Source organism: Tursiops truncatus, chromosome 7 (genome assembly GCF_011762595.2).
Source record: "Tursiops truncatus isolate mTurTru1 chromosome 7, mTurTru1.mat.Y, whole genome shotgun sequence".
Classification (NCBI taxonomy): Eukaryota; Metazoa; Chordata; class Mammalia; order Artiodactyla; family Delphinidae; genus Tursiops; species Tursiops truncatus.
The window spans coordinates 111,878,180-111,905,493 of NC_047040.1; the positions used below are offsets into that span (position 1 = coordinate 111,878,180).

At 43.6% G+C, this 27,314-nt stretch overlaps 1 protein-coding gene across 12 annotated transcripts in view; it reads right to left on the reverse strand.

The window, feature by feature from the left end:
• HERC2 (HECT and RLD domain containing E3 ubiquitin protein ligase 2) overlaps positions 1-27,314 on the reverse strand; it is a 230,744-nt gene that overhangs the window by 103,179 nt on the left and 100,251 nt on the right. For 9 of the 12 annotated variants that reach the window (XR_012333188.1, XM_073807856.1, XM_019931803.3 and 6 more), the window contains 18 exons: positions 26,880-27,071; positions 21,659-21,846; positions 20,402-20,594; positions 18,860-19,078; positions 16,850-17,031; positions 16,172-16,319; positions 15,895-16,091; positions 15,425-15,655; positions 14,429-14,567; positions 12,866-13,009; positions 10,117-10,259; positions 6,258-6,525; positions 5,976-6,112; positions 5,421-5,519; positions 3,726-3,894; positions 3,497-3,622; positions 1,693-1,801; positions 1,436-1,575 (listed from right to left, as the gene is read on the reverse strand). Coding sequence is in view for 11 of the 12 variants with exons in the window: in XM_073807856.1 (XP_073663957.1) it covers positions 1,436-1,575; positions 1,693-1,801; positions 3,497-3,622; positions 3,726-3,894; positions 5,421-5,519; positions 5,976-6,112; positions 6,258-6,525; positions 10,117-10,259; positions 12,866-13,009; positions 14,429-14,567; positions 15,425-15,655; positions 15,895-16,091; positions 16,172-16,319; positions 16,850-17,031; positions 18,860-19,078; positions 20,402-20,594; positions 21,659-21,846; positions 26,880-27,071 (3,024 nt within the window). In the remaining variant the exon portion in view is untranslated. The remainder of the gene's footprint in view (positions 1-1,435; positions 1,576-1,692; positions 1,802-3,496; positions 3,623-3,725; positions 3,895-5,420; positions 5,520-5,975; positions 6,113-6,257; positions 6,526-10,116; positions 10,260-12,865; positions 13,010-14,428; positions 14,568-15,424; positions 15,656-15,894; positions 16,092-16,171; positions 16,320-16,849; positions 17,032-18,859; positions 19,079-20,401; positions 20,595-21,658; positions 21,847-26,879; positions 27,072-27,314) is intronic. The other 3 variants (XM_019931800.3, XM_019931798.3, XM_019931795.3) reach the window with 2 other exon arrangements.

A 27,314-nucleotide genomic window follows, 5' to 3' on the forward strand; every position in this document is an offset into this window, starting at 1 on the left:
TTAAAACTATAAACCTCTTATAAACATAGGGGCTGACCTTCACAACTTTGGATTTAAGCAATGATTTCTTAAGTTGACCCAGAAGTAAGTATGACACCAAATGCACAGGCAACAAAAGAAACAATAAATTAAATTTCATTAAAATTTAAAACTGTATCACAGAATCCTATCAAGAGAGTGAAAAAACCACCCACAGAATAGGATATTTGCAAATCACATATCTGATTTAATGTCCACAATATATAAAGAACTCCTACAACTCAATATCAAAAGTTTTAAAATTGAATTGACACGCCCTCCCCCAAAAGATATACAAATGGCAAAAAGCACATGATAAGTGGCTCAATGTCATTAGGGAAACTCAAATCAAAATCACAAGATACTATTTTGCACCCATTAGGATGGCTATAATTTTTAAAAAAAGAAGAAGAAGAGAATAACAAATGTTGGTAAGGATGTGGAAAAACTGAAACAGCAAAAACATTGCTGATAGTAATGTAAGATGGTGCAGCCAGTATGGAAAACATTTTGGTGGTTCTTCAAAAAGTTAAAAGAACTACCTAATGACCCTGCAATTCTACTCCTAGTTTTGAAAACTGGGACTCAAACAGATTTGTACATCAATGTTCACAGCAACATTATTCACAATAGCTGAAAGGTACAAATAACCCAAATGTCCATTAAGAGAGAACTGGATAAGCCAAATGTGGTAGATACATACAATGGACTATTACTCAGCCATGAAATGAAGTTCTGACACATGCTACAACATGGATGAACCTTGGAAACCTAATGCAAGGTGAAAGAAGTCAGGCACACAAAAACACAAATTTTGTATGGTTCCACTTATGCATGAGGTACCTAGAGTTGTCAAATTCATAGAGACGAAAAGTGGATTAGAGGTTGCCAGGGGTTGGGGGAGGGAAGAATGGGGATTATTGCTTACTGGGTACACTCTTATTTTGGAATGGTGAAGAAGTCTCAGAAATAGATAGTGGTGACAGTGTGCAATATTCCCTTAATCGTACACTTAAGAGTGATTAAAATGGCAAATTTTATGTTGTATATATTCTACCATAATAAAAAAAGATATACTAAAAGATATACAAATAAAAAGACTCACTCTCCGTCTCTCCAATTCCACATCCCATCCAACGAAACATTTACTAGTTTCTTGAGATCCTTTTACTGTTCTTTATGGAAATACAAGCAAACAATCCCTGTTATTCTAGTTCCAGTGACCACTCATTGCTTGAAGAAAAAACAGCAATTCATCAAGTGGGTAGGACCATCTTCCCTGTTTTGCTGTGCACACAGTACAGTGCTCACCATATAAATACGAACTTTAAAGAGCAAAGTTAAGTACATTTGTTTCCACAGTAATTATCTCGTTAATAATAGTTTGATGAAAGAGAACATAACCAGTCTACTATACCTGGTTCATTTATTCTGCCAAATGTATGCCTGGTGTTGTGTTTTCTGGTTTTGAAACAAGTTTCACAAAAATCGAAGTCATCACAGTTTCTGCATTTGAATCTAGATCCATTGATGGGAAACATCTGACAGCCATCACACCTGTTTTTAAAATAGCCATTGAGTTGAAAAGAAAAAGCTGAGGTCATTTATTAAATTTAATTCCAAAGAAAACCATCCTTCCCAAACAAATCTAGCAATATAAAAATAAAAACTCACGTAACGCCAGGATGAATACTAGGTACCAACTCCATTTCTGATAACAGCCCAGTCCAGTGAGACTGCTGAGGAAAGTCGACAATAACATCTTTTCCATTGGCACTGAAAGCTAGGACAGAACAGAAATTGTCTGGAACATCTCTGTCACCAATAAAAACCTACAATTAAAATTAAATCTATAGGGCTTCCCTGGTGGCGCAGTGGTTGAGCGTCTGCCTGCCGATGCAGGGGACACGGGTTCGTGCCCCGGTCCGGGAAGATCCCACGTGCCGCGGAGCGGCTGGGCCCGTGAGCCATGGCTGCTGAGCCTGCGCTCCACAACGGGAGAGGCCACAACAGTGAGAGGCCCGGGTACCGCAAAAAAAAAAAAAAAATTAAATCTATAATCTAGCTATGGGATATTATATTACAGTTATTTCTGTTTACAAAGAGTACTTCTCTTTTAGAGAGACACACTAAGATACTTACGGATGAACTAACACATGATGTCAATCAGGGATTAGCTTCAAAATAATGGAGGGAGGAGAGCATGGATGAACAACTTTGGCCAGGAGTTTGTCAACTGTTGAAGCCAGGTGATGGGTACACAGAAGCTCAGTATACTATATTCTCTACTTTTGTATATGTTTGAAATTTTCCGCGATAAGAAGGTTTGTTTAATTACGCCAAGCAAAAACTCCATTCAATTATCTTAGGGACTAAAAATTACATTAATAACGTTAAGACATCTATTGCCCTTTGGTGAAAGCTACTCCAAAAGTTAACTTCTAAACCAAGTTACTATTTAAATTTATCTTTGTTTTGATTTGTAAAACTTTGAAGAATCTCTTAAGTAAAGAAAACTGTTAAAGTAAAATGTTAAATAAGCTATTTGTTCTTATGTAACCTAAGAAATACTAACACTCCTGCACCACCATTGCAGCCACTTCTAATCTAAGCTGTTTGACAGTAAGAGTTTTCTCCAAGACTGAAACAAGAAAAAAGAAAGAAAAATGGCACTGAAGGAGTTTAAAGATAAAATAAAACCACACATATATCTGGATCATTTCTCATGCAATTGTTAAAATGGACATAGTATACCTTTTAAAGTATGCCATGTGTTTGATTTGAAATCTCAAGAATATTACATTAAATATTAGCTGAGGAGAATTTTGTGTTTCCAGTTGCTAACTCCTATCATTTGCACACATCCATTTAAATTTAGTCCTAAATTCTTACACAGCATTAAGAAAAGAGAGAAAAACACTGAGGAAGCTAGCTATTTGGCAGAAGGATTGACAGAACAAGTTTATAGAACCCCAACATGAGACAAGGCCACCCTGAGACTGTAACAGATTGAGATAAAACCAGAACCACTCTTTAACATATCTGGTCACATTCAATCTAATCCAAACCACAAATCCATCCTGGCTGCTCTGCTTCCTTGCTCATCATAACCTCACTGTGAGTCCACTGTTCTTCCTCCTAAATAATCTTCACTAAGATTCTTAGAATTACCCCATTCCTTGAACCCCTCCCCAAATACACAATGCAAACCCCATTAGTCTTTGTTACACCCACTTATGGAGACACCCCATTTTCCAGGGTATGCATCCTCCCAAGTTGCAGTGAGTTAATACATCTGACTCGGTCCAACAACAGGTGTACTCCTGGTCTACAGAGCACTGAAAAGCAAAACAACACCATTTATGTATCATAAGGCTTGCCTTCCACTTGTTTTTCTTGCCCTCGAATGAATAAATTAAAAGTTACATTAGTAGATGAAAACCTGGCACTTGGAGCTTTCTTGCCTGGGGAACATTACCTTTCACAACCCCCGCACTCTGATGAGTCACAGATCCCCACTTGTACTTCGGTGTGGTAACTGAGGCTTTGACGCGAACTTTATCACCAATCTTGATGTGAGAAGGGGAGCTTGGTGGAGGATAGCCTAGACATTCCAATAAAAAAAATGAACTATAATTAGCATTCATTTCTGGGAACTCTGAATCTAACTAAGAAAGACAAAAGAACTTAATAAAGAATGTTCTCACCTATAAGTTCCACATGAATATACCTAACCCAGTAGGTGCCTCCTTTCTGCTGCCAGTCACACTGCACATTGAGGTCATGTAATCCATCTCTATCCAACTTGATAACTTTGCCCACATCTCCTTCACACACTTCTTCATATGTTCGACAGCATCTAACCATCATTCCCACCTAGAATTAAGTTAAAAATCCAGTACAGTATATAGGTGAAATGATCAATTTTAAGTAGTATTACTCTAGTCCTAAGAAAAATTTCCTCTACCCACCAGCATGCTCTCAAAATCATTTTACACTAAAAGGAACCAGGGCTCTTTAGAAAACTGCCTAGTTCGATGTCTGGGGCAGGAAATATACAAGATGAATTTGGACCAACTTGTGTCATCAAGCAAGGGAGCTATCAAAGATTAACAGGGTCCCTCAAAAGAACAACCTGACCAAAAGGAAAATGGCTGAAACACATCAAATCCATAACAGCCAATAAATTCATCATAATGATAATAAGCAAAATAAAGGTTCTTGGTCATCTTTTTAAGTACCAGGGCACCAATTCACCACTCTGAAAATTGATAACACAAGCAAACAAACAAAAAACAACCATTTATTCTGCCTTTTCTGTGTATACAAACTATATTGTAGTTTATCAACCAGAGTTGATAAGAACGTTTTCTTCAACGAACAGAACTCCAGCTAATAAATTTGGAAGGGATGACGAACTTAGAAAATCACTATTGTGGGACCCTTCTTGATGGGTCTAGATAATGACATCAATGGCTACTGAAGCACCAAGATGGACAATTAATAGAGAATGGATGGCGTAGACAACAAGTGATGCTGCACGTTGGTCCATACGATACATTCTTTCCTAAGATGCAGCCCGAGTCCACTCACCCTCCAGCCCTCACTTTGACTTTACAGGAGATGCAGAGGAGAGGGAGGAAGATGAGGGCCAACGTAATTTTAGCCACAAATAAATGGCATGAAAAGGGAAAAAAGAGGGAGAAACTGTTCCAGGGTAAAAAGACACATCACCCAAATGTAAGATGCGTGATCTTACTCGTATCCAACTCTTTAAAAATGACTATAACAAGCCATTTTTGAGAAAATTGGGAAAATCTGAGCAAGCATTATATGTAAGATGATAGTAAGGAATTATTGTTTATTCTGTTAGGCAATGCGAGGTAACAGTAATGTCGTTATGTTAAAAATAAAATCCTCTATCTATTAGGGATACATACTGTTGACAAATTTATAGGAGAAATGAGATGATTTTTGGGATTTTCCCAGAAGTATACTAACTAGAACAAAAGAATTAAAACAGGAAAAGAAAGGATTTAAGGTTAAAAAGGACTACATAAAGAGCATAACTAAATGTTTAAAATTAGATGGCAATGAGAATAATTTTTTTTTAAATAATATTTTTTTTAAAAGAAAGCAAAAACAGATTGTAAAAGTGTCCAAAATGGGGGTAATCGAGAAGCACAGGGCTGTGTGCCACGTCACTGTGGACAAGCCACCTCTTGCTCTCTGCCTCTGGTCCCCCCGCCCCCCTTGCTCATCTTCTGCTCCTCCGTCCTCTGCTCCAGCCACAGCGGCCTCCCCTGCTGGGTGCTGCACCCTCCCTCTCCAACTTTCTGAGATGCTCAGACATTTGCTGAATGAAAACCTAAACAAAGTTCCAGCCTAAGACAATTACTCACCTGAATATTCTCTCTCACATACACAGCATAATCATCATTACTCAAGAAATCAGCTCGCTTTTTGTACGTCTGGCTCTCTGTTACAACAGCACCAGTAGACTACAAAAGATAAATACATTTTTTTTAAATGGTGAACCGATAAACCTACTTAAAAAGAAAGTAGTTTGTGAAATCGATAATATTAAAAAAAAGTATAAAATATTATTCTATGTTTTCACTATGAAATTCTTCATTTAAAAGAGACTAATAGCAACAGGATGTAAGCAGGATAAATCTCAAAAGCTGAAAGTACAGAAAATTTCTGAGCCATATCCAAATTAATCCCATAAAACAACTGGCTCAGAAGTCAACGTGTCGCATAAATAATGATTTTTTATTAAGAGCTCCTCTAATGGCTACCCGACATCATTAGATGTTGGAACAAGGGTCTGTCTTAAAGCTAAAAGTAGTTAAGAGACAGAAAACCCAGGCAGCACTTCGTAGCTTTGCCTCATGCCCAGCAGTGGTGCAGAGGAATCCAGAGCTCAGGACAGATGGCACGAGGGGAGCACTGACCACAGCATAGGCCGTAGCATCCACATCCTCCACCACCTCCTCGTCTGAACACTCCTCAGACCCCGTGTCTGCATCCGAGAGATCCGTGACCTGCACGTCAGCATGGTCCAGCAGCCACCCAACCAAGGCTTCCACGCCTAGGAGCAAGCACACACAGCATAACCACAGTGAGGACCACAGCGCCTGCCTCCCGAGGGGCCTCTGACGTTAGTATTTCAAGGGAAGCCTACAAACAAATGCGTGGGCGCGTTAAGTCCAACACCCACAAGGAAAACCCAGTACCTGGCAAGCCAGCAGCATTCCCAGAGGCGCCAGTGAGTGACTTCAGTGCAAACTCTATGTTCCTTCTAGGAAATCCCATTTCCATGAGCTGAACCACAATAGGCAGAGCGGGACCAGGAGACTGCTTGTGCTTCTTCGCTCTAACTGGGCGAACATGCTGCACAGGAACAGGCGTCGTGGCCTCACTGGAGCTGCAGTCTTCAAACACAGGGCTCAACGGGTGAGTAGACTCCACAGCCAAACACTGACACACGGCCAACGCGGCAGCCTGGGCAAATGGGGTTTGTAAATCAGGGGACTAAGAAGTCTAGGGAAATGGAAAGTACAGACTACTACTATGAACTGCAGTACAAAACTATAGAAAGCCCTGGCTTACATGTGTATTTTTAAATGAATGGATAAAACATGTTTAAAAACAACAAAGACAACTTCCATAGTCAAATGCAGAGGAAAGATTCAATAGTCAAATAACTCCTGCTTCAGTACACACAGAGTCTACCTAGTAAATGAGCTAATTATCGATGTCCACTGAGGAAACTTCACAGCAGCCCTGAACGCTAAGCGAGCGAACACAGGTGAGAGGCCTGATGGGGTGGGAGAAAGGGACCCCCACCCTTCCACATGACAGGTCAGTGCCCACAGCCTCCCGCTTTCTTCCCTCTGCACGCAGGTCAGAGATGGCACAGGACCCTCTCGTGTGTCACCAAATCAACTCCCAACTATTCAAAGGCAGAAAAGCCACTCTGGGGGTTAAACATGGTATAAAAAAAAAAATGAGGGAAATAAAGAATACTGGGTAACAAACTGCAATGCATCAATGAATACATGCATCACTGTGGCCTGAAGCTGGGAACTGCCTGCCTCCAGACAGGGAGCCCTCTCCCTTGTCCACTTGCAGCTCTCTTTCCCTTCTCTTCAGTTGTTCTCACAGCACTGAGACTTGCTCTTTTTTTTTTAACTGAACACGTCGGAAGGCATTCGGAAGAAACAGAAGACACCCTTGGGCCTTCCAGTGCTTAGGAAGTGTCAAAAGCCTAGGGTTTTGCTGTGAAGTCCGAATAACTGGGAAGTGACAGGCTTCCTAAAAGCTTACAATTCAGAACCAGATCGAGCTAGGGATTCTGGTTCTGGTAATGGAGAGGGGACTGGACTAAGCCTCTGCCGTGATAATAATTATGAATTCTGGACAAAATATTTTTTAAAACTGTTTGAAGGTCCCGGAGAAAACAGGAACAGGTGCAACCTTGGCCACAGGGAAGCCCACAGGCAAGCTGCTAAGAGGGGCACTGTCACTGGACTGCGGCTTGCCAGAGCAAGTAGACGTGAGGGAGAACCACAAAATGCACATGTGGTCTACACTCAAATCTTTGGCTGACGGCAAAACTAAGCGTGTGTGAGACTCAAGAACCCAGCCAAAAGAAACTGCTGGAAGGCCCAGCGCTAGGGAGACGGTGTGACATCCCAGTCCAACCAAGTTTCAGCACGTTGCTCAAGATGTAAAGGTCTCCACTGAAACCTCAAAGAGATTCTAAATCCCACAGAATTAAGAGACCAGGAACCAGGACTAAGGGCAAAACAAAAATAAATCATCACCAAAAAGTCGAGAACCAAGCCTCCTTAGACTGAGGAAAACTACCAGGTACTGAACCATCTACAAAAATAAAATTCCACATTCTCCAGAGGAAAGTGACAGACCCAGAGCCCATACGACATAATATCCAAAACATCCAGAATACAATAAAATTTTTTTAGATATGTAAAGAAGCAGAATCGATAATCAGAAGAAAAACTGCCAATGGTAGCAGACCAACAAGTGGCCTAGGCATTAGAATTAGCAAATAAGAAATTTAACGTAACAATCAGAAATATGTTTTAAAATATACAGTAAAAGACAGGTATAAAGGGTGAAGAGATGGGAACTGTCAAGAACGATAAAACTATAAAATACGAACAAAATGGAAATATGAGATCTGAAAATATAAAATAAAGGATTTCTTGGGTGGCTCACAGCAGATGAGACCCAATAAAGCAGCACACCCTGACCTTTAAAACAGTTCAGTACAGTTAACCAAGCCATTTAACCAAGAGACTTAAAAATAACAGAAACTCACTAATAATCTAGCAGACTACAGCAATAATCTTAGAAAAGAACAAAAGAGAGTGGGACAGGAAAAAATATCATAGTCAATAGTTTCCAAATTTGGTGGGGGGAAAAAAAACATCAAGTCAGAGATACAAGTAACTTAAGCAAACCCCAAGGAGGATAAGGGGGAAAAACCACCTACACCATAAGCATCCTTAGTCAAATTGCAGAAAACAAAAGGAAAACAGAAAGTATTAAATGCAGCCAGAGGAAATGAAAGACATTTCATACAGAACAATAAGAATGTCAGCTGAATTTCCATCAGAATCAATGGAGACAAAGCAATGGACGCTCTCTCTCTGGTACAGTAGCCCTTCCCGGTTCTTAAAGGACAACTCTAGGTCTCCTTGTTTCCTCGAGTCTTATCTTTCCCCATAACACTGGGCACCTCCCAGCATGGCTCGGGGGTGCATCTGCCCAACATCCTCTTCATTGCTCAGTGTCCTGTTTTTATCTGATAGGTGACTGGCAACACAGCCTTGCAGCAACTTTAACCTGATCTCCCATCTCAAGTTTTCAGACCTAAGGAGTAGCTGGCATTCAGGCCCACTTGGAGAAGGCCCGGCACCCTCCTCTCCTGCTGCCCCTGTGCCCAACATTTCCTGCCTTCTCCCTTTGCCCCCCACCAGCTTCCTAGCTCACTCTGGATCCTGGCTCCCCACAGGGTCTTAGTCTCTGAAGATTTCTACTACAGTATTTTCTGCCTGCCAAATTGAGCACTCACGGTTTTGGTTTTTGTGTGCGTTTTTTAAAAATTATTTATTTATTTTTGGCTGTGCTGGGTCTTCGCTGCTGCACGCGGGATTTCTCTACTTGCAGCAAGTGGGGGCTACTCTCAGTTGCAATACGTGGGCTTCTCATTGCAGTGGCTTCTCCTGTTGCGGAGCATGGGCTCTAAGCACACAGGCTTCAGTAGCTGCAGCACGCGAGCTCAGTAGTTGCGGCTCACAGACTCTAGAGCGCAGGCTCAGTAGTTGTGGTGCCCGGGCTTAGTTGCTCCGCAGCATGTGGGATCTTCCCAGACCAGGGCTTGAACCCGTGTCCCCTACATTGGCAGGTGAATTCCTAACCAGTGCGCCACCAGGGAAGCCCCCAAGGTTTTAGTTTTTTCTTTGATATTTTGTCCAGAATTTTTGATGTAGTACAAAGCAAGAAGTATTTTTTAAAATACCTAGTCCTCCACGTGGTGGGCCGTGAAAGTTCCCATCATGCTTAGACCTGGCCAGATGTCAGTCTCTTCTATAGGAGCATGCCCACAGCCCCACCCCTGAATATGCAGTGCAGTGCACATGCTCCAAAACAGGGTGTTGGTTGAGAGCCTGGCAGCAACAAGGCATGCTCAAGACAGGCTTTGGCGTGAGTGAAACAAATAAGCAAGCACCATATTCCTAGGTCTAATGGGGCTCTTTCAATAATAATATTTCCTGGAAAAAGACCCCTCCATGAATATTTGAGCATTAACACCAAATGCTGAATCTAGTTAATTTTTACAAATAATTCACAGAAACTTTAAATAAGATTAAACTTTAACTCATTCATTCTCTAACTAGTATTGTAATATTCTATGACAATCATGGTTAAAACCTAGTCATAAGAATTACTTTGGCATATCATTTAAAATTCAGACTATATCCTTAAGAAAATACACATCTAGGAAAAGAAAGTTGTCCACAATCTAATGCACTGGATTAGAATTGCCAAGGCTACTGACTGTACCTCAAGCTCCTGTTTGTCAAATATGGCCTTCACTGGAGACGGCTGGGTGGCCGAGGCCAGTAACTGCTGCAAGAGGATCATTGGGGGCTGTGGCCCTTCAGGAGACATGTCCCCAAGGTCAGGGGATGAGGCTGCTCCATCATCTGAATTTAAAAACAAAATATGGATGACACTGTATTTCCAACAGCAAACATCTCCTTACTACAAAAGATAGTGCATTGAGCATGTTAAACCAGGTATGATTTCTACCTCATCAAGCATCAGATAACCAAAATCTTCAAGGCTTTTTCCACTCCCTGCTTTTTGGCCTCGGTCCTTCTTTAGTTCATCTGTCTGTGCCTTCAGAGCCAACCAAAGCTACCTCCCAGATTCCTGCCCTTGGTCCAGTTCTTAACCTTCTCCATCTTGGTGCTCACTCAGCACTCCAGAAACCCCTTCTATGAACACTCCCAAGTCTGTATCTCTAGCCCTGGTTTTTCTGTTAACGCTTGTTCAGACTATAAACTGACACCAATCCCAAATATGACGTGTGGTCAGGGTGATGTCTTTTGTTGTAATCTGAGCAGCTTCGGGTGAGGTGTCTGGCACTTCTTGTTTGCCCTGGGACCACTGATAGCCAGGTTTGGTTACAATTTCAACTAATCATCTAAGACCAGAGATTGTAAATCGTCTTGAAGTGCCAGAGAGTCAACAGTTTAGGCTTACCGACCACAACTACTGTCACAACTACTCAACTCTGCCACTGAAGTGTGAAAGCGGCCAGAGATGACATGTAAACAAGCAGGTGCAGCTATGTTCCCATAAAACTTTATAAAACAGGTGGCTGTGGTGGATTTTTTAAGCCCTGCTCTAGACAGCTCCATCTGGAGCCCTTGATCTGCCCCAAGCGTGGGAAGGTAATCCGGATTCACCGCTGCCATAGCTCCACATCGGGGTGACCACAGAACAGCCAATCCAATTCCCTGGGCTCTGCTTCCTGATCTTCTAATACAACTGTGGATTGTCTTCAGGGTCCCTAATGTCTAATACGGAACGAATCTGCACTTCCATTAGATTTACCTCCATGATGCCCTCTGAAGTCTAGGAAACAAAACGCAACACCCCACACTCCACTGGGCTTTTCTAATTTTTGTCAACAGTCCTCCTCCCTATCCTCCCTATAACTCAAGCTTGAAACGTCAGCCATCTTTGACTTTTCGCTAGTTTTCCAAAAAGATATCATCTAAAAGACTACACCATCACAGTGTCTACTGATTCCTTCTTTCCATTTTTCATGCCTTCCCCTGGAAGACACCTTATCACTTGACACAATTGCCCCCATATCCATGATCTCCTGTTTCAAATACTCCTATAACTCACTAGCGTATATATTTATCTTCCTCAACATCAATCCTTGTCATGACAGGCGCTGCCACAGCTTTTCCAGTCAGCCTTACCTCTCATTCTGGTAGTCAGGGCACTCTACCACATGACTTCAACTAACCTCTCCAGCTTTAGCCCCACAGTCCTCGATAAACCCTGAGCTCCTTACAAAGCTCAGTACCCACATACTTACTGCTTATGCCTGGGCTCCTACAGTCTCCTCCCGCGGGACGGAGACGCCTCAGTAGCCTGCACCCAGGGTCTGCCACACACTTCCGAGGCTGCTCTCCCCAGCCCTCAGCTGCCAGCATCCCCCAGACGCCTGTGAACCTGTGCTCACATGTCTTACAGCACACAGGCCCGTACCTTGGACAGAGCCATCTGCGTCCATTTTCTATCCCCACCCTCACCCCAGAGAGTAAAAAAATCATAAACAAGGACTATCTTGTTCCCCATAATATTTAACACAATGTCTTTCAATAATAGGTAATCAAAAAATATTTCATAGCTTTGGTTTTTTTCTATTCAAAGTCATATGAACTCATTCCAGAAAGTTGAGGTAATACAGAAGAGTACACAGAAAATAAAGTCAGCTGAAATTCTACTGTCACTATTTTGGTAAGCAGATGAATCTACGGCAAATCTACAAACAGATATACATAGCAATGAGCTTTTTTGTTTATCATTTTCAAGTTTCCATGGCATTAACATATATATATATATCATCACTGTGAATGACGTCATGGTACTCCACTGCATGGGTACCCCACCTAATAATGGGCATTTAGGTGTCTCCAGTTTTCATCACAAAAACAACACCAACAAAAAAGCCATAATGAGCATCTGTAAACACGTATCTCCACGGCTTTTCATGTGATAAATCCCCACAGGATGACTTGCTAATCAATGGATATACAGATACAGATATGTGTGTGTATGCATTTTGAAGTCTAAGATTTCCTCAAATGCCCATTAAATGGTTGTACCAACTTAAATTCTCACTAGCAAAGTGTTAGAGCAGTGCCACTTTACGTGCATACGAACCACCTTAGGGCCTTGTAAAAAATGCAGATCCTGATTTCTTAGCTCTGGGGTGCGGCCTGAGAGTCCACATTTCTACACGTTCCTATGTGCCATCAATGCTACTGGTCCTTGGGCCGCACTTTAAATAGTGAGGCAGCAGAGCACTGTTCTCCCTCCCCCCCACCAAATCCCCTCAGGCTCTATCACTTTTCATCAGTTACTAGCCAGGTTGCACATCTTCCTTGTACATGTAGAAGCCATCTGTACCTCCCCTTTTATGCACTGCCTGTTCATGTTCCTTGCCTGTTTCCTATTGGAGTATCTGCCTTTCTGACAGATTCAAAAGGGCTCCTTAAAAAGATACCTGTATGAGTAGCTGCAGCCTCCTGAACAGCTGGCTGAGACAAGATCTGCCTGAGCTGGTCCTGGTGGGAAAGCAGAGCACGGCCTGCCTTCAGAATGTACAGTTTTAGCTGCTGGCACCTCAGCAGGTCCAAGTCTACTTGTCCTGTGGGGGAAAAAAAAGGACTCAGCAGGAATGGAACACGCTGCTTGGGCTCTCCCCCTCAGCAGCTGTACAGCCTTGAGGAAGGCACTGCCCTGAGGGACTCAGCTGACCATGTCAAAGCCTGTCCATAACGTAGGACTTGCCTTTCCCAGTATTGTGGGTAAGCATCCTCTACCTCCCTTATGTCTTCTCCCTTTCCCGCTCCCCATGCATTACCTCGGGATGGGGCGAGTATTAGACGGTTTAACACAGTTAGAACCATGTTAGCTATTGCTAGTATAATCAAATATTTCCCAAATTGCTGAAATTTCAACCAGATACCTACATCACAAATAAAATACTTTCACCTTGTCTTCCCAAGACGCCTATGAGACACTTTTGTCAGATACTCACAGCATACAGTTCTCTAACTCATCAAAACCATCGCACCCTACAGAATCTTATCTAAACAAATGACTGCAGTAATGTCCACGGGCGGACTGAGGAACAGACTAGGGAAGCCACCACAAGGATGGTAGGCAGACCACAAGGAGAGCTACACTACAGTCACAGCAGCAGCGTTCCAAAGCAGGACATGCTGGAGGCCATGGAAGGCAGCATGGGGACGCGGGAATGTGGGATGGGAGGACACAGGAAGAGCCAGAGGTGCCACTGGGGCACCAAGCTCGAATACCTGGCAGACAGTTTTATTCACTGTGACAGGAAACGCTGGCTAAGGGACAAAGTTACTTGAATTGTTGACATGCTGTGGTTTACATGCACCTGGTCCTCTAGCCAGAGATGTGAACTGGAGATCCAGAGTTAAAGGTGTTTACCGTCATAAACGCTGCAGCAGCAATTACAGGAATGGGGGAAAATGGGTGAGAAAACTCAAGAAGAGTGGGCAGAAAGATCAAGAAGTTATGGATGAAACCACAAGGATTTCCAAGGTGCAAACAACAGTCAGGGAGAAGAACTCTCAAATAATATGTGAGGGGCAATGTAAGGAAAGTCCAGTGAGCAGTGGAAGAGGAATAGTTCCAGCACGAGTGGCCTTGGTCTTTGACGGGTGGCCAGCATCCAGACACCAAGCGAGGCAGGTCCAAACACACAGGCCCTGCTAGGTACGGTTGCAAAGAGGCCAGGGGGTAAATGGGGAGGGGGAAAGAACACAGATTCCTCTTCAAAAAGTGTGCGCAGAATAACGCTGGCACCAGGAGGTAGGGAGGCCTGGGGTTCTTCAGGTGCCACCCCCGCCATGGCATCATTCTTTGCATCACACACTCTCATCTACACACCCACCGTCACTCAACCAGTGGCCATCCATCTGAACCCAAAGACTTCAGCAGTGACAGAACTTGCTCTGACAAAACAACAAACACTGTCCAAACAACACTAGTTAAGACTGTAGCTGTTTCATCATGAAGGGCACGTACTGACCTGCAAAACCCTGTTTAGGTGACTTCTTTATTTTGTGTTTTTCCAATCTGCTACCAGCAAGGTTCACCAGCTGAGCCCAGACCGAGAGCATGGGCTCTGTGAAGGGCAAGTTGGTGACGCTGAACGCCGCAGCAGGGAGCTGGAGAGGGAGCACAGAAACCTTCAAAGTGTGTCCAACGAGAAGGACAAATGAACGTTCTGAAAGTTATCATAACTATGCGTCTTAATTCTGAAGTAACAAACATGTTCATAAGTCTTTCTAGATCTGAAAATAATTTTAAAAAGACGACCCCAAAGGCAAGATAAAGGCTTACATATATAGTAAATATAACCTAAATTAATTTTTTCTTTACTGACTTGTTAAACAATGATTACATCGTGGTGGTAGTTATTAACTTCTTAGATATTTTCTATACATTTCAAATTTTCTACAACATGCATATATTCTTATAATAATCAAAAACAGCATTTTATTGAAAGATATAGGCAAATTGCACTTGGGTTATATCAAAGTAATATAAATCACTCACTTTCCCTATGGATCCCTAATTCACAGATTTAAGACGACAGTAGCTGCTACATAAGTCGTGTCACTCAACATAGGCATTAAGCATTTTCAACGTGAAAAAAAGATCATTTTTTTTAAAGGAGTCATTTTTAGGTTTTTTTGAAAGTTGAGTCATTCAATAAAAAATAAATTTCATAAATTCACATTTTGAAATAAATAAAACTAACTTATACTTACACAAGACCCTCTAAATTGCTAATGCCCTTTCATGTCTTTTGAGGCTAAAATAAGACACATGAACTACTAATCTATATACAACCCTGTGAGACAGGCCCTGTTAATCAAAGGGAAAAAGATAGATGGTTTTCCTCAAGTTGGGTAGCTTCCTAGAAGGCCAACCTAAACTACAAGAATCAAGTTCTTCCCAGGTCTAGTATAAAAAACCCCTTTGCCTCATTACCTAGTAACCCAAACACAAGTTCACCTACTGGCTTCAGCTGATTCAGTGGGCAAACGCGACACGTCCGCATGTCGGAGAACTGCACGGTGATTTTGCCCTTCGGGGTGATGCGAGTCACGGTGCCTTCTCCAAACTCATCATGCATGACTTGTCCCCCTAGTCGCAACCGACCGTCAATGCCTCCAATCACAGCCAGGACTGCCATGAGGCCCCCCACCTCAGGGGTCTCAGAGTCAGGAAAGTAGTCCTCTAACAGAGCCTAATGCAGACAGACAGCAAGCTTGTAGACGAGAGCCCAGGGGCTGCCTGTCTCCTACACACTTGCAATTAAGCCAAATTCACTTTTATGTTAGTTTCCTCAATAACTTTTTCCAGTAAAAAATATTTTAAAATACATCCTTGAACAAAATACACAGCATTTAAAAAGGTAATTTGAAAGTTAAATCAGCATTCTACAGAGAAAAACTAGCAGCTGTGAAAAGGCAGTGCGGCACCCACCCCCTCTGCCGGCTTTCCCGCGCAGCCGGCGGTGACGGAGTGCAGCTGCGAGTTGATGTACTTGTTGATGAGTCCGTTCCACTGGCCCAGGGAGTGCAGGGTGCGGAGCAGCGCCACCACCTCCTCCGCCAACGTGCTGCTGTGTGTGGCAGTCAGGGAGGCCTGCGGCCGGGCCCTCCGCCTCCTCAGCGTGGATTCTGCAGGAAACACGCGAAGGAGGGCCTCATGACGCCCTGCTCGCTTACCCAGGACACCGGTAAGGGGGAGAGCTGCCCACCTCTGAGGAACGGGACATCTGAAGAGCAGGTGGTGAGCAAGCGCCCCAGGAAACCAAACAGCTTCTCCACAAGGCACTCCATGTCCCTTGCCCTTTCCGTCTTGTCCCACGAAGGAAGTACTGCTTGCAGTAAATGTACAGCTAAGATCTGACAAGGGCAATTGAAAACAGCGAGCATTAAAGAAAGCCACTGTCTGACAGATTAGGAGGTTTTACTTTATTTTTTGTTCCTGTAACACAATTAATCATGTGAAAATTCTAATATTCATGATTCTAACAGCAAGATAATTACATCCAGGTTGATTAGTGATATGGATTATCAGAGGTTAAAAAATAAGCTACATTACACATGCAGATATTCATTTAATTAAAAAATAATTCCTTTTAGTTTAATTCTTCTCAAGACAATTATACCACAACTCCCATGAAGCAGATCAGAGCAGCTGGTAGGATTTATCACTTCACAGAAAAGCAATTCAACTAAGGCTTAACAACTGAATCAATTTAAAATAATCAACTTCCTCAGCCTCTGAACTCTAGAAAATCTACTGTGTTAGTTCCAGTTCTTTTCTGCCCTCAGGCACCTAATGACGACGGCCAGCTCAATGCCACCTCTGATGGGGCTCCCACAGTCCCAAAACTCACGCTAAGCGGGGATCAGTCTGGCAGCACAGTTACCTGCCGCTGCAGCGAGGCGGCGGTGAAAGGCGCGTGTCCCTCCACGACCTTCGTGAGCAGTGCGATCCAGGACGGGGAGCTGAGGGCGGCACACATGTGCGGTGTGAGGGCGATGCTGCGCACGAAGCCCAGGGTGCACCAGCTCCTGTGCTGCTCCCGGCTCACCAGCCTGCTGGGGGAGGCTGCCAGAGCAAGAGAGACCAGCTTGGTACCCCATTTCCAGAAATAAATGCCCAGTCCAACTTTTAACTTACCTACATCACATTACTTTCAATAATAAGCTCCTTTCCAAATATATTACAGTTTCAATTATTCTAAGTGAGAGCAACAGGAGGACCTGCGACTTGGCTCAAGGAACACTGTAGATTTTAAAAATCTCTAAGGTACACAGAGCAACTCAAACTCGCTAAGGAATTTCATCTACTTACTGTCTCTAAGCAGTAGGAAAACAATTCACAATTCAATAGCAGTTATCTGTGGGAGGACATCTGGTATAGGTTGTAAATTTCACATGTTTTAAATATCCCCCCCAGGAGCTTGTTTATATTTGATCTGCATCATAAATTTCCAATCCAAGTTTAAGAAGGCTACCATAGTAGAATGAGAATAAGAGGTTTTCACAGGGTTTAGTTTACCCAGCTTGACTCTGCCGAGAGCATTACCCTATCTGCTTCTCCCGGGGTCTCCACTAGCAGACACCTGGGGCTTCCGAGCCCTCCTGGCTGGCAGAGGCCCTGAGGTGGGGTCACGCCACGTGACCTGCTCAGATCCTGGACCAGCTTCCCTTCCCCAGCTCCCACGGACCAGCCGTCCTATTCTCCAGGCCTCCAGGCCTCCAGGGACACCACCCTTCAGACATGCTCTCTCCCATACTCAGTCACACCCACACACATGCACAGGCACTCGCACCCCAGCATGTCTCAGATACGCACTCTCACGGCCACTCACACTCACTCACACATACCCAGTCACACAGATCCACATCCACACTCAGTCTCACTCAAACTCACACTCACATGTACACACACACGTTTGCTCCACTCACTTCCTCAACTTCTCCCCCACTTACACATACTCACATTCACATACTCAGAACACTTTTGTAGGCTGAATTGTATCCCCCAAAATTCATATTCACCCAGAACCTCAGACGTGACCTTATTTGGAAATAAACTCTTCACAGATGTAAGTAAGGTAAGGATTGAGATGACATTATACTGCATTAGGGTGAACCCCAAATCCAATGAAAGCCCTTACAAGAGGCAGAAAAGAACAGAGGAGGCATCCAAGTGAAGATGAGACAGAAACTGGAACGATGTGGCCACAAGCCAAGGAACACTGGAGCTACCAAAGCTCAAAGAGAAAACGAGGGGCCCTCCCCTGGAGCGTTGGGAGGGGGCACAGGCCTGACGGCACCTTGATTTTGGACTTCTGGTATCCAGGATTCTGAGAGAATGAAGTTGTTGCTTTAACCCACTGTGAAGGGTTGAACTGTGTTCAGTCCTACTATCTCAGAATGGGACCTTATTTGGAAACAGGGCCATGGCAGATGTGATTGGTTTAGATGAGGTTAAACTAGATTAGGGTGCGTCCTTAATCCAACGTAACTGATGTCCTTATAAAAAGGGGAAATTTGGAGACAGACACACACAGGGAGAATGCCATGTGAAAATGAGGGCAGAGATCTACAAGCCAAGCAATGCCAAAGATTGCCAGCAAACCGTCAGAAATTAGGGGAGAGCCTGGAACAGATCCTTCCTGCCCTCACAGTCCTCAGGAGGAATTTGCCCGGCTGACACCTTGATCTTGAACTTCTAGCCTCCAGAACTGTGAAGAAATAAATTCTGTTACTGAGGCTGCCAGGCTGTGGTACTTTGATGTGGCAGCTCAAGCAAACTAATACACCATGTCTGTGGTAATTCGTTACAGCAGCAGCCCTATGACACTGACACACCCACACACCCACACATGCACACACACACACAAACACATGACAAATCCACAGCCCACTTCTGACTCTGTGGTCCACAACTGTCCACTGCATACATGTCTTGTCTGTCGTGCCACTCTCCACCAACATTCGCAGCAGCCCACACAGAGTCTTGACGGCTTCGCTCTGCATAACTTCAGCATGGACTCCAGCAGAAAGACAAAGAGTCTGCAGTAAATTAACAGTGCTGGTAAGCATCACTGCAGTGGGGTGAATGTTCCTTTCAATTTGTTCAGCTTCTGAAAAAAAGAATCAAAATAAGGAACTATACTCCCAAATAAACTGGAAAATGTCCCTGCATGTAACTTAAGGGATTTAATATCACATTCTTCTTTTCTTACTGTGGAAAGGGAAGCAGCTCTTTGCAATTAAAGACGGAATTCAGGATGCACAAGGGCTCACCCTAATCAGCTCTGGCCCCACCTTACTCAAAGGAAACAAGCCTTTTAAATTACAGTTAAATTTTTTAAAGCAATCTCAGCATACAGCTCAGAAGCACTAAAATGATTTCAAGGATCCAACTTATCAAATGTCAAAAGCCGGCTGCTGCTGAGTTGGCTATGCCCCGACGAAGATGAGGTGGCCACCTCCAAGGAGGCGGAGCCTGGTGCTCACACGTCCAGGCCATCGGCCTCTGGATGAGGAAGACACAACTGGGCCACCTCTCTGTCACTTGGCCTGCCCTGCTCAGGGCCCAACTTCACAAGCAAAGCCCCCAGGCAGAGAGCTGGGAGGAGGGACACCTGGCCTGGACACTGTCAGATACAGTGGTAACAAACCAGCACCAACTATCTAGGCAGGGCCACACAGCTTCCCGCACACTACTCCTAACATGCCCAAGACAGGGGTCACCCATTTATATCTGACATGCATGGAGCAGCCTGCACATGCGATGGGCACAGAACACAGCCTCTGCCACCTTCCACGCCACCCCTTCTCTAGCGAGCTCAGCCTCTTGGGTCTCCTCTCCTAACCATAACAGTGACCTTGGGAGCCTGCCATGCTATGCATACAGCAGACACCTGAGCCCCAAGAATCAGTGCCAGCCTCCTAGACAGTCTCGCCAAGATCGGCATCCCGGGGTCTTTCAGATGCGTCTCAAAAAGTGTCATGGAGCCCTCTTCCCACAGCCTTACCTCTCCTTACAGGGTTAACTTTCTGAGGTCACTCTAAGTTCTCACCCTCACTTTCTCTAAGGCAGTAAAGTACTGACTAACTCCACATTATGTGCCACATTCTGAGGGAAGGGCCTCGGGAGGGGAAGGTGAAAGAAGGAAGAACACATGCTCAGGGCACGGTGAGGCAATGCCCGCAACTCCAGGAACAGGCTCAGGGACAGCAGGAGGCCCACCAGGGGAGAGGACACAGCAAGCCCCCCACTGCCTCACCCCGCCGCCCCCCACTGTCTCCGAGGCGAAATGGGGAGTCAAGTCCCTCAGAAATCACCCGGGGCCTGTCAACTAGACCTTCCGGGAAAGCCTGACCTACAGAGCACCTCTCTCACTCCCAGATGAAAGGACGGGCAGCCAACACACAGCTTGCCAGGTCCCCCGGGCACCCACCGGAGTCGTCCTCCGTGTCCGAGTCGTCTGCCGAGGGCTGCGTAGAGGCCGGAAGCTCCGCCAACTTCAGGTCGTACTTCCCCTCCTTCCCCATCCTGTAAGAGTTGGTGCTGCCTGTGTCCCACTGGACCCTGATCCAGCCATCCTCTCCAAGTTCACCAATCACGCGGCCGAGGCCAGGAGGAGGTCCGTCCTGAGGAAGCCAAAGCAGAGACGGGTTAAAGGTGTGCGGGCCTGTCTGTCACAGGAACACTGCCTGTGAAGATGGCTGCAGCAATGGACACAGCCCCCGAGTCCACAGGGGGCTCCAAACCCACCTACATGCCCAGCTCACATCATCACTGTAAAGTGAACACCAGCACGAACCTGCTCGCACGCTCTCTAAGCCAGTGCAGAGACCAGACTTCCCAGCCTGGTCCTGCCACCCTGCTCCTTGGCCCCTCAACCCCTCCTGGGGCTTCACAAGGTCAGGAACCTCCAACAAGCACCAGTATCTCCTCGTTGCCTCTCGTTCTTCATTTTTCCCCCAGATCTTAGAGTGAACCTCTACCTCTCATTTCTATGAGGAGAAGCTGTTTTTAGGATGCTGCTAGCTGTTCCAGTCACTCTGATCTCTGAGATGATTCTCAGGAGGCATGTGCTTAAGAGTGAGGCTGAGAAAACCTGGACATGACAAGAACGCTCCACGTCACAGAAGGGCGAGCGCTGTCCTCAGCTAGTGGCTCCAGCACCGGCGCAGAGCCCAGCCCCCGGCCTCTACTTGGGGCGACCTGACAGAGACACAGGAGCAAAGTGCTGGGGGAGAAGTGGAAAGATGGGCACCACCCAAGCAGGTGCTTGTAGCCACTGGGTCAGCACGCCTTACCGGCACACGGCCATGAGCTCACAGAGGCAGTGTCAGAGCTTTCCCTACATGATTATTCAGGTGAGGATTACCCTCTCCTGCCCCCTCTCACACTTGTTCTGGGCTGCACCTCAAGTCGCGCCTATGCCAGGAGTTTCCTGAAAAGAGTCGCCACTCCTCATAGACTTGATCCTGTTCAAGGGCCCTAAAGCAGGCCGCCGCTACTCTCTACTGGTTTTGAGATTCTATTCACCTGCCCGGAAATCAACAACTACATCACCTGTCAATCACACATGTCCTTGAATGAGATAGGTATTTATTCCAGTTTCCACCTACTCACAGCATGCAAGTCAGGATGTGCAGAAGGTGACTAACGTATATGGCTAATGTGTTTAAGTCAAATCTCTAAGTACCTGATCACCCCATTTCCAGTCCACGCCTCTCATGACCCTGGTTCCAATCTTCATCATGGCGGCCAGCTCTGGCCCTGAAACTGGGAGCTGTACTGGGGCTGTTTCTTTCCGTGTCTCTTCCAAAACTGTGGCAGAAGCTCCTCGGGTGGAAGAGTTCATATCTTCTTCAACATTATCACAACTAGGGCCTATCAGAGCATCAAAAACAGCAGATGAGCCAATAAGTAGTTAGAATTTCCTAATCTTGATATATGTTTTTTTTTAAGTATTACATATTAATGAAGATAATAATTTTAAAGAATCCGCAGTATATTTTTCTACCTATACAACAGATACCATGAAAAATTTACTGATGAGAACTAAAATTTTTAAAAAGGTTAAGTGGAGGACAAAATATATAAATATGTATCAGAAGATGTAAAAGATATAAAAATTCTCAGGAAAGACATTTACTCTATTTCTAGGAGTTATGCCCCACTCCAAAAAACAAAATGATTTTAAGTTATTAGAGAGACATTCATCACTCATATTTTTATTAGAACAGAAAAACAAAAAATAACCACCTAAATGTTTAACCGTGTGAGAAATTAACAAACTTTAATTATGGTACTGTAAAGAAAAGAGCTGACAGAGCAGGCCTGATACTGCTGTCCCTAGACAGCCTGTTTGCAAGTCAGCCATCAGCTGGCCTCTGGGAACCTGGATTTCGTGAGGGCTCCCACCATCCCCTCACTGCCAAGAATGCATCCCTGTGCCTAAACTGTTTGCACAAACAACATGGTCTCTGCTGAAACCTGCTTCCTTCTGGGGGGCCTGAAACTTACTCAAGTGCCAGGCAGAGATGCCTGCATGACCTGCCCAGTGAAAGCACAGGGCACGAGTCTCCACACTTTGCATGTGAAGACAACACTTCACATGTGTGGTCACAACTCTTTGCTGGGGGAACTAAGTGCACCCTGTGGGTCTCCACTGGGAGAGAACTTGTGTCTAGTTTCTCCCAGACTTTGCCCATATGCCATCGTTGATTTTGCTTTCTATTCTTTCACTGTAATAAACTTTAGCCCTAAGTATGACTATATCTAGAGTATTGTGAGGCCTGCTAGCATATCATTAAAACTGGGGGTGGTCTTGGGGACCCTGACACAGGGATGACAGCAATGGGATTCTCTAGAACAACCCTGAGTCACTGAGATATTGCAAAAGCATTGTTCGGTACAAGGAAGAATGAAGGGATGGGACATGATGAATATTTGGTCCCTGGTGGCCATGGAACCACCCATAGTATAAAACAGAAGCTGACCTGTCAGCTGTGAGAAATAAAATTTACCAATGTATTTGAAAACAGTAAATGCAACCCCAGCAGCCAGCTTGCTTGGACTGACGGAGGGGAAAGCACATCCCTGGTAACCCTGTGGTCTTTGTTCTGTCTCCACGTAAGAGGAAAAGTGCCCCAAGCATTCCCAAAAATGGGCTTGGGTCGGTTAAAAATGTAAAGTTTGTGTTCCACTCTCCTCCAAGAGGGAGAAAAAAAGGTTATTCAATTCCCAGGTCTGGAGTAAAAGCTTTAGATAAACTGGAAGGAAAATAGTCTTTTCTTCAGCCTGGCAGTGCCTCTGTGAGGCCCCAGAAGGGGCAGGGGCTGCATTCCATCTGGGATCTCCCCTGGCAGCTGTAATTTTAACCCTCTAAATGCTGAATTTGCTGCTTTTTTTCATTTTGCAATAAGAAAAAAAGGAGAATCTTTCTTTAAGTGGCTTTGTATTTTGTGGCTATTGTATGTAGAAGTATACATAAAAATTAATATAAAACATATGCTTATAATTTCTTGTATGAAAGAGAAATCACCTTGATCAGAGAAAGCAACAAAGATAGATATGTATTCATTGGACACAACTCCCTGGCTTTTTGCAGCCAGTAGTGAGATTGGAATTTAAACTCTTGAGTACTGTTAACAGAGGAAGCCCCCATAATTAATGATTTGTGCTATGATTTTTACCTACTGGAGTCTCTGGAAAAAAGGGAGACAACAGAAAAAGAAAGGCAATTTCTAGATGGAAATACACTTTCAAGATTTTTAAAACAATTTTTAGTTGCTAATGAGGTCTGCAGAAATCAGATGTTGACTGACAGTATGGTGCATATTTCTGAATGGGTCGTGTGGACACAAAGACTGACAAAATCAAAGAGCTTAGGAAAGCCTTGCTCTTTCATTTGGACTTGGAATACTGGCCCTGTAGTATCTCAAAATTTCAGGCAAAGAACAACATTATAAACCAATCAGATCTAACAGACATGTAGAGACATTCTACACAAAAAGAGCAGAAGACACACTCTTCTCAAGGACAAAGAGAACAACACCCTCCAGGAGAAGCAGTATGTTAGGCCACAACACAAGTCTCAATAAATTGAAATAGGGGCTTCCCTGGTGGCGCAGTGGCTGAGAGTCCACCTGCCGATGCAGGGGACACGGGTTCGTGCCCCGGTCCGGGAAGTTCCCACATGCCGCGGAGCGGTTGGGCCCGTGAGCCATGGCCGCTGAGCCTGCGCGTCCAGAGCCTGTGCTCCGCAACGGGGGAGGCCACAACAGTGAGAGGCCCGCGTACCACAAAAAGAAAAAAGAAAGAAAAAAAATAATAAATTGAAATAAGTAAAATCATATAAATTATCTTCTCAGACCACAATGGAATGAAACTAGGAATTAACAACAGAAGGAAAACTGGAAAATTCACAAATATGTGGAAATTAAATAACACACACTTAAACAACCAGTCAAAGAAACAAAAATCACAAGAGAAATTAATACTTTGAGACAAATGAAAACAAAAACACAACATACCAAAGCTTATGAGATGCAGCAAAATCAGTCCTAAGGGGGAAATTTAAATCTATAAATGCACACAGTAAAAAAAGAAGATCTCAAATCAATAACTTAACTACACCTGGAGGAACTGGAAAAACAAGAACAAAGTAAACCCAAAGTTAGAAAGAAGGAAATAATAAAGATTAGAGCAGAGATAAATAGAAAATAGAAAAACAACAGAATCAACAAAACCAAAAGTTGTTTTTTTGAAAAATGTCATCAATAAAATTGACAAACTTTTAGGTAGATTAACTAAAAAAAAAAAAAGAGAGAAGATGCAAATCACTAAAACCAGAAAGAAAAAGTGGGGACATTGCTACTGATCCTATAGAAATAAAGAGAATTATGACCACACTGTGAACAACTGTACACCAATAAATTAGCTAACCTAGATGAAATGGATAAATTCCTAAAAACATAGAAATTACCTGCCTCAAGAACAAATAGAAAATGTGAATAGACCTAAAACAAGTGAAGAGTTGAATCAGTAACCAAAAAACTCTCAACAACAACAAAAACCCAGGGCAAGATGGCTTAACTGGTGAATTCTACCAAACATTTAAAAAAGAACTAACACCAATTCTCTAACCCTTTCAAAGACAGAATAGGAGGAAACTACTTCCTAACTCACTCTATGAGTTACCAGCATTAACCCTGATAACAATAAAACTATAAAATCTGCTCAAGAGAAACGAAAGAAGACCTAAATAAATATAAAGGTATCTCATATTTATGGAATGAAAGACTTAATATTTTGAAGATGGCAGTACTCCCCAACAGGATCTACAGATTCAATACAATCCCTACAAAACCCCAATGGCCTTTTTTGCAGACATGGGAAAGCCAGACCTGAAAGTCATATGGAAATGCAAGGGACCCAAAGTAATCTTGAGAAAGAAAAACAAAGTTGAAGGACTTATCGATTTCAAAACTTACCACAAAGCTGCAGTGTTCAAAACAGTGTGGGACTGGCGTAATGACAGACACAGAGACCAACAGAGCAGAACTGAGGGTCTACAAACAAACTTAAGTATCTATAGTCAAATGATTTTTGACAAGGGTGCTAAGAACTTGAGAAAAGAAGAGTCTTTCCAACAGATGATACTGGAACAACTGGATAACCAAAAGAAATAAAGTGAACCCTTACCCCACACCATATTAAGAAACTACCTTAAAATGGATCAAAGATCTAAATATAAGACTTAAGGAAGAAAACATAATGGGTAATCCTCTTGACCTTGGATTTGGCAATGATTTCTTGAACATGAAATCAAAAGCACAAGCAACAAAAGAATAACAGATAAATTATACTTAATCAAATTTTAAAATTTCTGGGCACCAAAGAAAAACAAAACCCAGACTGGGAAAAAAATGTCTTCAAATCACATAACTGATAACAATCTAGTATCCAGAATATGTAAAGGACCCAGACAACTCAAAACACAAACAACCCAATTTTAAAATGGGCAAAGGACGTGAACAGACGTTTCTCCTAGATATACAACAAGCACAGGTAAAGAGGCTCAACATCATTCAACATTAGTGAAGTGTAAAACAAACCACAATGAAATACCACTTCACGCCAAGTAGGGTAGCCTTAATTCAAAAAAAAAAAAAAAAAATCCAGAAAATAACTAGTGTTGGCAAGGACATGGAGAAACTGAAACTCCTGGCCCATTGCTGGTGGGAATGTAAAATGGTATAGTGCTGTGGAATAGTTTGACAGTTCCTGAGCAAGCTGAACATAGGATTACCATATGACCCTGCAATTCCACTCCTAAGTATATGACAAAAGGACTGGTAACAGGTGTGCAAACAAAAACTTGTACACAAATGTTCCTAGCAGCACCACTCACCATGGCCAAAAGGCAGATACAAGCCAATGTCCATCAATGGATGAATGGATAAATAAAACACAGTATATTCATATAACAGTTTTCAGCCATAGAAAGAAATGAAGTACTGATACATGCTAAATGAAATAAGCCAGATACAAAAGGCTAAAATTGTATGCTTTCATTTGTATGAAATATCCAGAAGGAGCAAGTCCATAGAGACAGAAAGCAGACTTGTTGTTGCCAACAGCTGGGGGAGTGGGAATTCAGGAGTCACTGCTAAATGGATATGGGTTTGCGTTTGGGGTGATGAAAAGTTATGGAACTAGATAGTATTAAGGCTTGCACAACACTGTGGATGTGCTTACTGATAACAATGAGTTATAAACTTAAAAGTACTTAGAATAGTAAATTTTATGTTATTTGTATTTTACCACAATAAAAAAAAAAGTTTATAAAAAGAGAGAGAGAGATCAAGGCAAAACCGTGGCATTTTCACAAAGGACTTAGGGCGATGACGACCCACCGATGAGCCGAAGTGCTGTCTGTGTGAGAGCGAGCATGCCGGAGTTCAGCAGGAGGCTCAGGTTGTGGGCACCGTGCTGCAGGGTGAGCGTGCTGAGCATTACCAGGAGAAAGCGTGCTTGTGGGGTTGTCCCCAGGCTGGGTCCCGACGGGTTCTCATTTGTGATGGTTTGCAGGGGGACAGGCTGGATACCTAAAAAGCATTGGCACCTACATAAATTTCTTGTGCATGGATACAAGAACATACACGATGAAGAAAGCATTAACAATTTTTTTTTATAAGTCTGTCTTTTTCATCAGATATCCATAGAGTGTGGACATCGGGCAGCTCTGTATTGCTTTGCAATAATCATACCACCATCACTCCACATACAGCTATCTTCATCTGTCTACAAAACGTATCACACTGCTCTTCTAAATATCCCTGGTGGCTTAC